We start from the raw sequence: 13,774 nt of genomic DNA on the forward strand, positions 1-13,774 counted from the left end.
GTACTGTAGTACTGTAGTACTGTAGTACTCGTAGTACAAGTCTCTTCTCAAGCGTCACGTGTCTGTGCTGCCCAGGCTCGGAGGAGGACCACCACTCAGATGGAGCTGCTCTACGCCAACTCGGACTCGAACCCTGACGCTCCGCCGGCAGACTTCTCTGGTCCGATGCTGCCTTTAGCTGAAACCCCTGACGCCGTGGGGGACGTGGAGACGTCAGGCTCATCAGTCAGGGACTTCACCGCTCTCTCTCCTGGCTTTTCCTCTAAAATGGGCAGCATGTAAGTCCAGCCCCGGCTCTGTTGGCTAACACTTTTTACTGGCACTTTCTGACCACCTGCGTGTTCGATGCTGCGTCTTCTGCCTTCTTTTATGTCCTTATACATTAGCTGTGAGTTTGCCTCAGTTCTTCTCACTTCATTTGACTTCACCCTGTTTAGAGTTTCACCCAGTTTAAAGCATGGAGTAGACGTATTAACATCAGCATGTCTGTTCAGACATCACTGTCCTTCTCACCACTCCCTCACTGCACCACATGTACAGTAAGAAATCAAACACTAACCCCTTTAACCGCTCTATGAACGGCTGTGCTTCAAACCAGAGTCCGCTCCGCTGATGTAGTGTAAATATTTATATAAGAATAGCACAAATACTGAGTAGTTAGACATGAGCGTGACGAAGAGCCACCTGGTTTTTGGGGACTTGACCGTAATCTCAGGTAACGGTGTTTCCTCTGTTTACTGCATGCCTCCGTCTTATTGTTGTTATTTCTTTTTTTTGTTGCTTGCATAAATGTCCCTCATTTGTTTATTCATTTTTTATTTTTTTTTATTTCTGTGCACTTGTCTTTTGTTGTCCGTGGGTGAAATGATGAAACTGAACCCTCAGTTCTGGCTCCAGAACTTCACCTGGGTTGGAAAAGCGAACTCCGGAGCCTTCCCCGCTCTCTCGCAGGAAGACCTATGACAAGGCGCACGCAGCAGCTGACAGGGCAAAGGTCAAGGAGATTAAACAGTAAGAGCTGGCTGCCGGCGCTGTGGCTGCAGAGCTGCAAAAAAGGAATAAAAAAAAACTGCAAAGAGCTTCACAACTAACGATTCTGTTTTCTTGACGTCCTGCTTTGACGACGGTGCATGTGAGGATGAGAACGGCTCAGTGCCTGGGGTGACAGTGGACAGTGGTCAAGTTCTATGCTGAATTTACACCTGGATTTACTCCTCCTACTTTTTGAACGCTCTGATCATTAGTTACATAATGTGTATATATTTATATATTATACACAATATAATAGATGGTATTTTAAAGTACTTCAATTTGACTCAAATTCAGTGTTCAACTTGACTCAACTGCAAATGAGTTTCTCTGCTGCTGATCCTGTGTTTGTAAAGAAGATCACAGTGGGACTGTGGGACAGAGAATGAGCTGAGTCGCCACAAACCCAGGTGTGTGTGTGTGTGTGTGTGTGTGTGTGTGTGTGTGTGGCTGCTGGGAAATGTTAATGAACAGCAGGTTGTTATTATACTCTGTGATTTTAAAGGCGGCAGCGACCTTTGTTTGCATGATGTGCAAGTCTGTGATCCTGGCTGCTGCAGTTACAGTGTTTGGCCACTATGCTGTGACAGCACTACACAGAAAAAGTTAATTAGACAAATTTTCACTGAGTTTGACGACATTGTTGTGCCAGTTTAATCTGATGTTCTGGGATGGATGTGTGGAACCGCCCGTTGCTGTGGCGTGAACACTTGAAGTCCATGAATAACCACGTTAGGACGACGTCAGATTGTGGTCGATTATAACGTCTACGTCTAGACATAAAAACTGTAGCTAAAAAATGAGGTGGTGACATAAAACAGCCAGTGTCTTTATCTTAGTTTATTTTCCTTAAAATTCAGTAGAAATAAAAAAAGGGCTCAGATTCCAGATTAAAAAAAAAATACAAAGAAATATTTAACTAACAAACCCACATCAGTCCAATGATTCTCCACAGCATCATATGACGTAGATGAAGTGAACGATCTGTCGACAGATGCTCCTGTGTGTCATGATGGCGACACATGCCTCTCCCCTCTGTCTCTCTGCCGTGATGTTGACTGATCATCAGCATCATATGACGTAGATGCCTCTCCCCTCTGTCTCCCTGCCGTCCTCCCTCACTCTCACCCTCGGTGTGTAAACAGCTCAGCACACACTCTGATTACGCTGCTGCTGCTGCTGCTGCTGCTGCTGCTGCTGCTTAATTGGCAGCAGCTCCGCTGTCGTCCCGCTTCTCCCCGTCCTGGGGGTCAGTAGACCCGAGGGGCGGCCCCTGTGTTGACTCTCTGTCCCCACAACAACCCAGTCAAACATTAGAGTGTCCTGGCCACACAGTACAGTGTCCCAGGTTCTGGCCAGAGTGATGTAAAGGTGACAGCGGCCTGTCAGAGAGCCACATTATTTCTACAGAGATGCTGTAGAAAAACATCGTCACCTGTCAGTTTGTCGGGACATTTGGCCACTTCCTCATTTTAACTTGTTTTTCCTGTTAGTGTGGACAGTGTGGATGTCTACAGTGAGAATGTGCGAGTGTTATTTTACTGGTGGCCAATTAAAACAACCAGGCTAAGTGGCGATTCTTGGTCGTATTTCACATTTAAAACGTTGGTTGTTGGTTACTGTGCGTCAAACACAGCCCAGGTTTAATGGTCTTTCCTCCACCCTCCAGGCAGCTGCCACATATATACATATACACACATATATAGTAAGTCCTATGCGTTTCAGCTGTAATGAGCCAGGTGAAAGCAGGTCAGTTTTGTGAGTGCACACCTCATTTCTGCTCTAGTCTCCAGTTTGTCTCCCTTCCTCTCCCTCCGTCTGCTGCCTCGTCGGTCGTATCGATTATAAAATATAAAACAACACTTTCAATTTTAATGTTGAAGTTTGGATTTATTGAAAACAAACAAAAATATTTTGAAATGCAGCCCTTTTTGACACTTCAGATACCAGATATTCTTTTGCTCTTCAGGGTGAACGGATGTCTCCACTCGTCCTGCAACCACGTCCACCACACTGTCTCACGTCCACTCTTCGACCCACCCAAGTATAACCTGTTATTTATTTATTTTTTGTCGGGTGTTTTTCTGAGAATTTCACTGGTGGTGTTTGAGGGGGAAGAAGGGATGGTGAAATGTATTTTTAAAACTCAGATGGATTGTTGGACTCCAGCCTTTTGATAACACAACCTTTTACTATTTTTGGTAAAAACAGACGAAGTGCTGAATGTAGATTTCTACTGATTATGACAGAGATGTCCCAGATCAATGGATCATGTCACTGTCACAGACGGATCAGTTTGGTCTATTACCTCCATTGATCTCGAGTCGTCAATAATCATCTCTATTAAATGGGAGCTGTCATTTTATCGCAGTCCTTGTTATGTAGTCCGTTGTTTCCTCAAATGTTTTCCGCCGTAAACAAATTCCACCACTAGAGGGAGCATGGGTACCTCCAGTGGTACACTTCCCATCATTTGAGAACCACTGATCCATATGATCTGAGCACAGATGTCTGGGGCGGCAGGAGAACAATGCGTTGTTATTTGTCTCTAACGTTCGATGTGAAAAAGACGTGGACGGTGATTTGATTGATTTGATCAGAGCAGATTTAGCCGCGGTCTGTTGAATCTTTGGCCTTCACTGCTCCCCTGGTGCTGTGTTCCAATGATTGTCTGCTGTCCTCACAGTGGGTGGTTGTGTTGTTAATAATCTAGAAGAAGAAATAGCCTCTGGTGCTGGGTTACACGGTGATTATGTGACACTGACCTTTTTTTTCCTTGTCTTTCCTTGGACAAATCATCGTCGTCTATTTTTGATTTACAGCATCATTTTAATCAGCCATCAGAGGAGCATGCGGCGAGAGAAAATGTGTGTGTGTGTGTGTGCTCATTAGAATGGCTCATTTTTAGAATCCTTGATGTTGATAATGTGCTCACTTTCCAGGGGCGTCATTAACCCGGTGCCTTCCACCAAGAGCAGTCGTGCGGCGTCGCTGCAGTGCGTCCACGTGGCCGAGGGACACAGTAAAGCTGTTCTGTGTGTGGACTGCACCGACGACCTTCTCTTCACGGGATCCAAAGGTCAGAAAAAACCCCACCGTCGTCTTCGTCCCCCGTCGACTCTGCTCGTCTTCCTCTGTCATTCCTCACATACGTCCTTCGTCACAGGCCTGCTGCTTTATGGCCTGTCACACGCTGTGATATTACAGCAAATAAAACTTGATGGGGCTCAGATGTCATCTGTTCAGTATGTGAATAAGATGATGGAATTAAATAAACTGGAGATAAAAACCTGATGAGCTTTTAAGGGTTATAAATGGAGTTAAATATCAGGGCAGTCGTTCACTTCCACCACACTGGACAATATGTCAGCTGCTCTATACCAGGGGTTCTCAAACTGTGGTACGTGTCCCATCAGTGGTACGTGGGGAGAATTCATATTTTCACGTTTACATTTTCAATTGAATAAATCTGAAACACACCATGCACAATTAATACAACATTTAAACATAAACATCTTTCTAAACATGTCTGCTGTGGTGGAAGCTAACAGTGAAGGCCTACGCTGCTGTATTCTACTGTTGGTCATCATGGTGGGACTCAGAGAGCTCCGTGTTTTCTCAGGTGGTGCAGAGTATGACAGAGTTGGAGAACCACTGCTCTAGGCTGTGTTATGACTTGTGTAATACAGTAATTAACACCTGAAATGTGTCGTCCTGCAGATCGGACCTGTAAGGTGTGGAACCTGGTCACGGGTCAGGAGATAATGTCCCTGGCCGGTCACCCCAACAACGTGGTGTCGGTGCGCTACAGCTCCAGTTTAGTCTTCACCGTGTCGACGTCCTACATCAAAGTCTGGGACATCAGAGACTCTGCCAAATGCATCCGTATTTTGACGTGAGTGTGAACTGTACAGTACAGTGAATAAAGACCAGGTTCTTCACTGGTTCTGAGGTGATAGAACTGCAGTGATAGAGCAGGGATCTCTGTTATATACAATGAATAAAATGGTGTTTGAAAATAACGTAGGCTGTAGTTCAGAATGCTGAGCATATAATAGTTGTTGTTGTTGTTTATGTTAATAATATAAATAATAAAAAAACAAATCTCCAGTTAACAAAAACTTTCACATCCCTTCTTGCAGTACCTCCTTATACCTTCAGGGGTTGCTGCTAAAATGTCCAGTAATTACGTAAATTTTACCAGGTGGCGCTCCAGTTTAATTTAATGTCTCGTCCATGTGTCTTCAGGTCATCGGGTCAGGTCAACATCGGGGACGTGTGCAGCTCCAACACCAGTCGAACTGTCACCATCCCTGCAGGAGAAAACCAGATCAATGACATCACACTGAATCCCAACGGGACGATCCTGTACGCTGCTGCAGGAAACTCAGTCAGAGTCTGGGATCTGCGAAGGTAACCCTGACCCCTGACCCCTAACCCCTGACTCTATATGTTCCTCATATGGACAATAATATACTGTACTAAACTGTAGGTCCTTAATATTTACATTTTTGAATGTTTTTTTTCTATATCTTAGATTTGCATCAACTGGGAAACTCACTGGTCACCTGGGCCCTGTGATGTGTCTGACTGTTGATCAGACTGGGAGCAACCAAGAGCTGGTGATCACCGGCTCCAAGGATCATTACATAAAGGTGTGTTTATGAAGCAAATGTAAAACAAAAAAAAAAGAAGGTTAACTGGAGGGCCGTGTTGACCACGCCCCCTATATTTGTTTTCTCTCCTGCAGCTGTTTGAGGTTTCTGAAGGCTCTGTGGGCAGCATCAGTCCCACACACAACTTTGAACCTCCACATTACGACGGCATCGAGTCCCTGGTGGTGCAGGGAGACACCTTCTTCAGCGGCTCACGGGACAATGGAATCAAAAAGTGGGATCTGGACCGCAGGGACCTGTGTCAGGTACCGGAGAGGGAGGGGGGAGGGGGAAGGGGGTGTCCGTGTATTTTTTCAGTTATCTGGTTCATTTTCATGCATTCTGAAATGTTTACTGTCGATCAGGAAATCACTCATATTTGAGAGAATCAGAAAACTTTTCAGGTTTTACTGAGTTTTGACATTGTTTTCCCTTGAACCTTCTCTTCATCAGCAAGTTCCAAACGCTCACCGTGACTGGGTGTGTGCGCTGGGCGTCGTCCCAGGTTCTCCGGCTCTTCTTAGTGGCTGCAGAGCTGGTGTGCTCAAACTGTGGCACACAGACACGCTGGGAGCCCTGGGTGAACTCAGGGGACACGAGAGCCCCATCAACAGCATCGCCACCAACAGCAGCCACCTGTTCACTGCCTCAGAGTGAGACACACACACACACACACACACACACACACACACACACCCTTTCAGATGTGTTTGATTGGTCGGCCTAGAAGAAGCTTAGAAGAATCCCTCAATTGGCTTTAAACCCAGCGTAGACAGTGCCCTCTTGTGGTCAGTCGCAGGAATAACTAAACTGTCTTGGGCGTCTTAGTCATTAGCATCATAACATCAGGCTGATGTTATGGTAGTACTGCTAGTACTACTACTACTGTAACTACTGTACTGTACTACTGTGTGCACTGTAGCTGTAAACAACAACGTCCAGATGGTGAGCTCAAAATGGGTCAGAGGTGACACTGTGGTGACCTCTGACCCTGTGCAGCTGCCACTTTGACACAGCAGAAGATTCTGCACGCAGCACTGATCCCTGATCACTTTTAGCTGAAGTTTAATACAAAGCAACGAAATGACATCATTTCCTGTCTTTCTCTGTCTCAGCGATCGTACAGTGAAGATCTGGCGTGCGCGCGGTGGAATAGACAGCACCTTCGACCTGGTTGACAATACGGACGAGGTGGCGAGCAACTGACCACAGCGCCCCCTTCTGGACGGACTCTTGCGGCATCCGCTAATTTGCACTTTGACTGCGTCGCCTCTGAAGCCTGACTTTAGCTCCTCAAACACACGCATATCTCCAACACTACGCCACCTACAGGACAGTGTAGAATCTAGAATGACTAACGCAACAGCTGCTGTAGTTGTGTCTGTGCTGGTAGTCCATGTAGTAGTAGGAAACGTTTTCTTTATTTTTCTGCTTCTGTGCCGTAGTGTCCTCACGGAGAGAGCAGTTTATTTAGGAGTTCAACACAACTTCATGATGTAGTAACTGCTATGGCAGAAAACAGCGCCCCCACAGGCCGGAGGAGGAGACCGCACCAGAGCTAACCGGTTGGTAGCTGGTCTTCGCAACCAGGAACTGTTTTACCTGTACTTGAAGAAAGACCAACTTCCTATGACTGTTTTTTTTTCTTCTTCCTCACATTTATCAAGTGTCTTCATGTGAGAATTCATCATTTTCCTCCAAACGTCCACTGTCCTGCAGTGGACAGCAAACAGCTGAGGAGACGTGAGAAGATCAATAGCGCTCTCTAATCTGGCCTGTCATGTTTCAGCATGTTCAATAGAAGTCAATGGCCTTGTGCTCAGCATGGACGAACAGCCAGCCGTTAAATATGTACATAAACCTGTAAATGTTCGTGACGAGGATTTTTGTTTCTTTGGTTTTTGCGTGATTTCTATTTATGTTTGCGTCACTCTGAGCTGAGCTGAGCTCGTTGGCTGTGAGTGGTATTGATCTTCACACACTGGGGAAGAATAAATGATCTGTGTGTTCAGTGCTTCACACTTTAAGGAGAACGTTGTTCTATTTCAGTGTATGGAGTTCTGAGGGTACTGGGATTATGGTCAAGTTACGATAACATTTAATCAGTGCTGTGATTATGGTTACGTTAAGTTACGATAACATTTAATCAGTGCTGGGAAACGGTTAAATTGCGGTTTATCGTAGAATTCCAAAATGAAGAAGAATGAATTGTATTTAAAAAAGAATGGACAAAAGTTCAATAACATTTGTGTTTTGCAAAAACCTAAAACAATCTGCTCAGGTTCATGTGAGTGCTGCAGCAATTTTAGCCCCGCCCCAAATGTTGTTGTCGTACAATGCAATAGGACAATTGTGATGATGCCAGTATGAAGTCAATACTGACTAAGTGGACAGTATTCAAACCCAGTGACCATCAGACCTTCAGAATGAAGGTTGGTGTTGATAAGTTATGATGGTAACGAGTTAAACGACCAGTTAACTCACTTTGCTCTGAATGTAACACAAAACCGTTTTTCTGCTCTTTGTGATCTCGGTCCAAACATTTACACCATGATAAACATGCTCAAAATATCGTTACAAGAACAGTGCAGCTGTAATGACTTCCCGATGATATAGACCAATCATACGCCTGACTGTTCCCACACAGTGAAGTCTGTTGTTTTATTATAATGGCAGTACCTGCGGAGCGACTGAAACTACTGGACTTCTCCTTCACCACTTGTTGTCGTACGAGCAGCTTCAGCTTTTGAAAATATTCTTCACTTGTTCATGTTTGAATATATGCCTATCCACTTCACATGTTAATTAATCAACGATGTCACGCTTACTTGAAACTAAGTCGAATGCTCACCTTCTCTGATCTTCTCGTCACTGACTCGGCGTAATGCATTAGCAACAAGTGTGTGTGTGTGTGTGTGTGTTTTCCTCTTCAGACTTGGTCCAGTGTTGTGAGCCTAACCTCTTCCTCTCTTATCTGTCCGATCTTCGCGGGGCCTTTTCTGGAGACGCTCACCATCTCCAACACTCGTCCCGTCCGTCTGTGACGATTGTGCGCCGTCACTTTGTGCGATTGTTCTGTCAACGCAGCAGCAGCAGCTGTAGGAACCGTGTCTCTGCATAATCTGATGTTTGTAAACAAAGGAAATCTGACTGAATGTTTCGAGTTTTGTGGGACCACAGATCTGAGCGCAGTCTCACCTGAGGGCCAGCAGGGGGACTGAAGAGCAGCTTCATGTACGTGTGTGTCTGCGTGTGTGTGCGCATCAAAGTTAACGGTGACTTCATGTTCTGTTTTGTTGTGCTGTCCCTGTTACACACATGGTTTTAGAAGCCATTCCTGAGTGGCTGACTGTAGCTCTTCTAATGTCAGATGCCTGGTGAGAATAAACGCCATCTGTCAAAAACAACGCTGTGGTTTTCACCTCCTCTTCCTGCTCAAGTCACGACTGCAAAATTACGTCAAAAATATGCGTGGTTTTTCTTCAATCTTTCTTGCTGTGATCCAAGGTTGAAGTCAGTTAGCTACTTCTCAATTAAGAAAAAAAAGAAAAAGTTATTTGTGTTTAGTTGACCGTAACTGGGTTATTTAAATACAATTCTTTCTAATTCCAAATATTTGCTGAAGGCCTGTATCGGTCGATTGTTTGGACAATATCAGCAAAAAGCTAATAATTGACATCCTTACATATAATTATTATCTACATATTTGAATTTCATTTCTGAATTAAGAGTTTGCTTATAAAATTGTTACGTTATCATTTTTCCACCAATCTTCGGCTAACTTCTAGCCGAATTTCCAGATCTCTTAGCAATTTCTAATTTCAATTTTCTAACCCAAAAATGTTTTTTTTCCCTCTAACATTCACAACTAAAGTTAAATGTTATATAAACCTGTATCAACAGTGGACCTGGATATAACACATAACATTAAAGCTTCAACACTAACAACTGTTTTAGTTTTAGTTGTGCTGCAGGAGTTTCTCAGCGTCTGACACAGAAACAATCAGAACGTTGTTTGTTCAGACGCTTAATGAACAACATGGGAGGTCATCACGTTTGCCAGACAGAAATCTGCAGGACGGACAGATGTGTGGTGCCAATCACCGGCCACCTGAGGTGACTGTGAGTGTGTGGAGATGCCACCACACAAACACACACACACACACACACACACACAACCCTTTGACCCATGGTAATTTAAGAAAACTCAAAAACTCCTCTTCCCTTTAGTCCTGAACTTCAGACTCTGAACTACATCAGCTGCTTCTTCCTGACGACGATACACAAGAGCTCATTGGTCAGTTGCGTCCTCCTTTGATGTCGGTCGATTAATCCTCACCACAATGAAACCGCTCCGCCAGCTATTTCTCAAGATGCAAAGATGTGCTGAATTTTTACTTTGGCCTTCTGCTGCGGCTGCTGCTGCTGCTGCTGCTGCTGCTGCCGTTGCCGTTAGCCGTGCTGATCTCCAGTCCTTGGAGAGACGGCGAGTTTTTTTATCTTGCCTCAGCATAAACTGAATTTCAAACAGCTTTTTTACACTGTAGCAAAAGCAGCAAATGAGCCATTGAGATTCTCTGAAGATGCTGAGGAATTACTAATGAAGCAAATCATGTTAATCAGCGATGTAACTGCCGTTTACTTCGCTTTCCAGCAAAGATGATTGATTAAGGTTTCTGTACCCTGATGGTATAGACTCTGACGGTTTCTGGACAGTGTGGTCAGTCAGAACAAAGAAAAACAAAACTGTGATAGCATGTAATCCAGATCGAGGAGGCAGGTTTTTGTTGTTGTTTCACAGGTCGTTCCATTGAATATTAACGGTCAAGTTCATTTTATTTTGAAAAGATATTTTAGAGAAAGATGTAAACGGTATCGCTTTGGCATTGACGCATATAAATTCTGGACAATTATTTTTGCGTTGGTTTGACATTTAGCAAAATTTTAATCGCTTTTGCGTTGGTTTGACATTTAGCAAAAACAATAAGAAGAATCATTTCATCCTGCTGCTGAAAAAAAGGGAAATTCATACGTAAACAAAAATCTAGTAGTGGGTGCAGTACTGTATATTCCAGGTATGTGTGAGTAAAAACTAAATATTGACTTAGAATAAAGCACACACTCGTTTGTGAACTTTTCCATCAGATGGAAACACTGGAGAACAAATGTTTGAAAGTAAAAGATTTATCATTAAAAAGTGTCTCAATCTACTTCCAGTCTCCTCAGCTTTTTTTTTCTTATGACCAAATGAGAAGTCATTTAAAAACTAGAGCAACAATTTACCAAAATTAATTTAGAGGAAGAATAAGCGCTGATGAAAAAGTTCTGCAGCCATAAAGCTCATCTCAAATCTCATCCAGGGCTTTGACGGAGCCGTCTCTCAATCTGGAGCGACTTTATTACAGCAAATCATTTAAATGAGCTTCATCTGCATCGCTCCCTCAGCAGCTGTACGAAGAAGACGGCGCCGTACGGGGGCAGACGGGAGATAAATCAGAGCCAGTGATCCCAACAGAACTGCAGCAGAATCTGATTTGATTTTGGAACGTGCCTCTGGAGGTCGACAGACCAGACGCTTCAGTTACATGTTCTTTGTCTATCATTGAACGTTTATCAGGTATTATGTCACATAAATCAAGGATTGGACGGTGGAATGACTTGGATTCACGGTGAACATCATTCATTCATTCATTTATGTTCAGACTTTGTCCTAACTTGGAATTCTGGGTAAAATCTGGTGAGGCTCCTGAACAGAGAGCTTGATTGGAGCTGAGCAGCAGCAGCTGTGACACAGCAGCTCATCTGCAGCTTGTTTCACCATCAGTCTCCATGTGCAGGAGACGGCAGACCAGAGCGCCCTCCACTGGGCCTGATCGTGGTTCAACCCTGAGGTCGAGTCTCTCTTCTCTTCTCTTCTGTTATTTAACTGTGTTTTCTTGTGTTGATCTAACACTTTAATGGAGACATATCGTGCAAGACTGTATTTTTCCACGTTTTGGTGCCTGTTACTGAAAGATGTGGGCGGAGCAGGAAGTGGCTCGTTATCGTTTGAATCAATAAAAATCACCATCAAGAGTGTTGGAAACAACACACCTGTGAAAATTAGAGTTCTGATAACAGGAACAGTGCTACAGCAGCTTCACACGTTCAATGGCTCCTTAGTTTTGTTGTTGTTGTTGTTGTTGTTGTTGTTGCTGCTTTGCTTGTTTTTTTTAATTTTTTTATTCTTTGCAGTGGTTGACAGGTACACTGTGTTCGAGGGTGAGGGGCCTGTGAGCTTCAAGGAACTGAAACGGTAAAACAGCTTAAAGACAAAACACTAAAAATAAAATCTGCTTAAAAATCTGCTTAAATATATATATATATATATATATATATATATATATATTTAGAGTAGTTTTATTTTGTATTTTTGTGAGATTAAGATTGATTTGTTGTTGATGTGTCTCGTGGAAACAATGGTCGACAACACTGACTGTAAAATACTACAAAATCTAAGAATGTTTTTGAAAACATCACTGATTTTGGCAGCATAGAAATAATTGATAAAAAAATGTTGCAGAAAAATTAATAATTTATTCTTTTGTATGTTTTTTTTTTTTTGCCTTGTATGTGGCACGACGGCACAACATACTGACTCCACACAGATCGACCTCTAGTAAACCCCCGGGATCGAACAGTTGATGTTTCTGCTGTAAGGTAAAATCACTAACCACTTTTCCACCGTGTGATTTGCAGGAAATACCTGAACGTGTTAGAATGATATATAAACCTGTGATGAAGCTTTTCAACTGTCCCTGTGACTAACACAGAAACATCTCTCTCTGTCCATCACACTGACCACAGCTGACACGCCGACGCCATTTTTAGCTCTGCGGCTCATGCCAGGTGCTTAATCGAGTTTGATTTGCTCAGGTGGTTTTGTCATCTGTATTCAGTCTGACAATTTTCTCCGCTGTCCATTCACAGTGGAGAGCAGACTTCTCCGATCTGACCTCCTGACCCCAGGCCACAGCTCAGGTAAGAAGCCTGTTTGGGGAGGTGTTCACACCACGGACAACCATTCACACTCACATTCACACTAATGTCAGTTTAAGTTAAACCTAATCCAACATATTTGGACTGTGGGAGAAAGTGGGCGTGGTTTGGTCAGGTGACCTATAGGCGGCGCCAAAGTGTTAGAGGCTGGTTTTGGGGAACAGAAAGTTGGCAGGTTGCTAGTTGCTCCTCTTCCTCCTCCTCCTTTTTCATCTCCTTCATTTTTCCCCCACCACGTGACCCAGTAGGAGCTTTATATAAAACATTAACGATGTACTGCCACAGTTAACTCAAGAGCCAGAGCCATGTGGCTGTGTTCATAGCACCACCTGCAGGGAGAGAGGGGGACTACACATACACAGAACTCGAATAGAAAAGGAAATACACACAACTGTATCTTTATTTATATTTATTTTTTTGTTTTTTTCCCCCCCATATATATGTGGCTGGTGTGTATTTTAGTTAAAATCACACGATTGTTTACATGTTGATGTCGTCACTGGGTTCAATGATACAGTTTTTCTCCTCTTAGAAAATAGTTCACCTGGTTTGTTGTTGAAGTATTGATATTATGATTTGAAAAAATGTCATGGAATAAATTACCTCCAACACACACACACACACACACGCGGTACTGTACCCCCCCCCTCTCTCTCTCTCTCTCTCCCTCTCTCTCTCTCTGTGCGCCCTCTCTCCCAGCCTCACACACTCTCTCTTCTCTGACGCCCTGCAGCTGCAGCTCAGTGTCTTCGCTCCTTCTCTTCTCCCGCTCAGCTGCTTCGTCCTACAAACATCACCTCGTCTTCTTTCACTCTCACCCCACCTCCGGACCGCCCCATCTTTGACCCTCCGTCCTCGCTCCCTCTCCCCTCGGTTCCTCACATGTCGCCTCCACGGAGCTGGAGACGCAGGGGTTAGTGGTCGACCGAGCAGCATCAGCATCTCCAGCAGCAGCAGCATCAACAGTAGCAGCAGCAGCAGCAGCTCCCCTGAACATGGCGTGTATCGGGGACCCGGACCCTTTTACTGCCGCGATCCCCGCCACCAAAGTT

General features: G+C 44.1%; 1 protein-coding gene and 1 long non-coding RNA gene across 2 annotated transcripts in view; both read left to right on the forward strand.

The window, feature by feature from the left end:
* LOC103379923 (kinesin-like protein KIF21A) overlaps nt 1-7,367 on the forward strand; it is a 33,735-nt gene extending 26,368 nt beyond the window's left edge. Inside the window, exons 25-34 of the mRNA XM_025056055.1 lie at nt 18-278; nt 886-1,011; nt 2,999-3,073; nt 3,972-4,108; nt 4,750-4,924; nt 5,278-5,442; nt 5,567-5,684; nt 5,780-5,950; nt 6,138-6,337; nt 6,800-7,367. Of these exons, the coding sequence (XP_024911823.1) occupies nt 18-278; nt 886-1,011; nt 2,999-3,073; nt 3,972-4,108; nt 4,750-4,924; nt 5,278-5,442; nt 5,567-5,684; nt 5,780-5,950; nt 6,138-6,337; nt 6,800-6,890 (1,519 nt within the window). The 3' untranslated portion in view covers nt 6,891-7,367. The remainder of the gene's footprint in view (nt 1-17; nt 279-885; nt 1,012-2,998; nt 3,074-3,971; nt 4,109-4,749; nt 4,925-5,277; nt 5,443-5,566; nt 5,685-5,779; nt 5,951-6,137; nt 6,338-6,799) is intronic.
* A 3,265-nt stretch (nt 7,368-10,632) lies between these two features.
* On the forward strand, nt 10,633-12,706 carry LOC112487091 (uncharacterized). Its single transcript, XR_003049824.1, has 5 exons — nt 10,633-11,575; nt 11,919-11,979; nt 12,332-12,383; nt 12,531-12,572; nt 12,654-12,706. It is a non-coding gene; the product is annotated as an uncharacterized LOC112487091 (long non-coding RNA).
* The last annotated feature ends 1,068 nt before the right edge of the window (nt 12,707-13,774 follow it).

Source organism: Cynoglossus semilaevis, chromosome 6 (assembly GCF_000523025.1).
Source record: "Cynoglossus semilaevis isolate Cse_v1.0 chromosome 6, Cse_v1.0, whole genome shotgun sequence".
Classification (NCBI taxonomy): Eukaryota; Metazoa; Chordata; class Actinopteri; order Pleuronectiformes; family Cynoglossidae; genus Cynoglossus; species Cynoglossus semilaevis.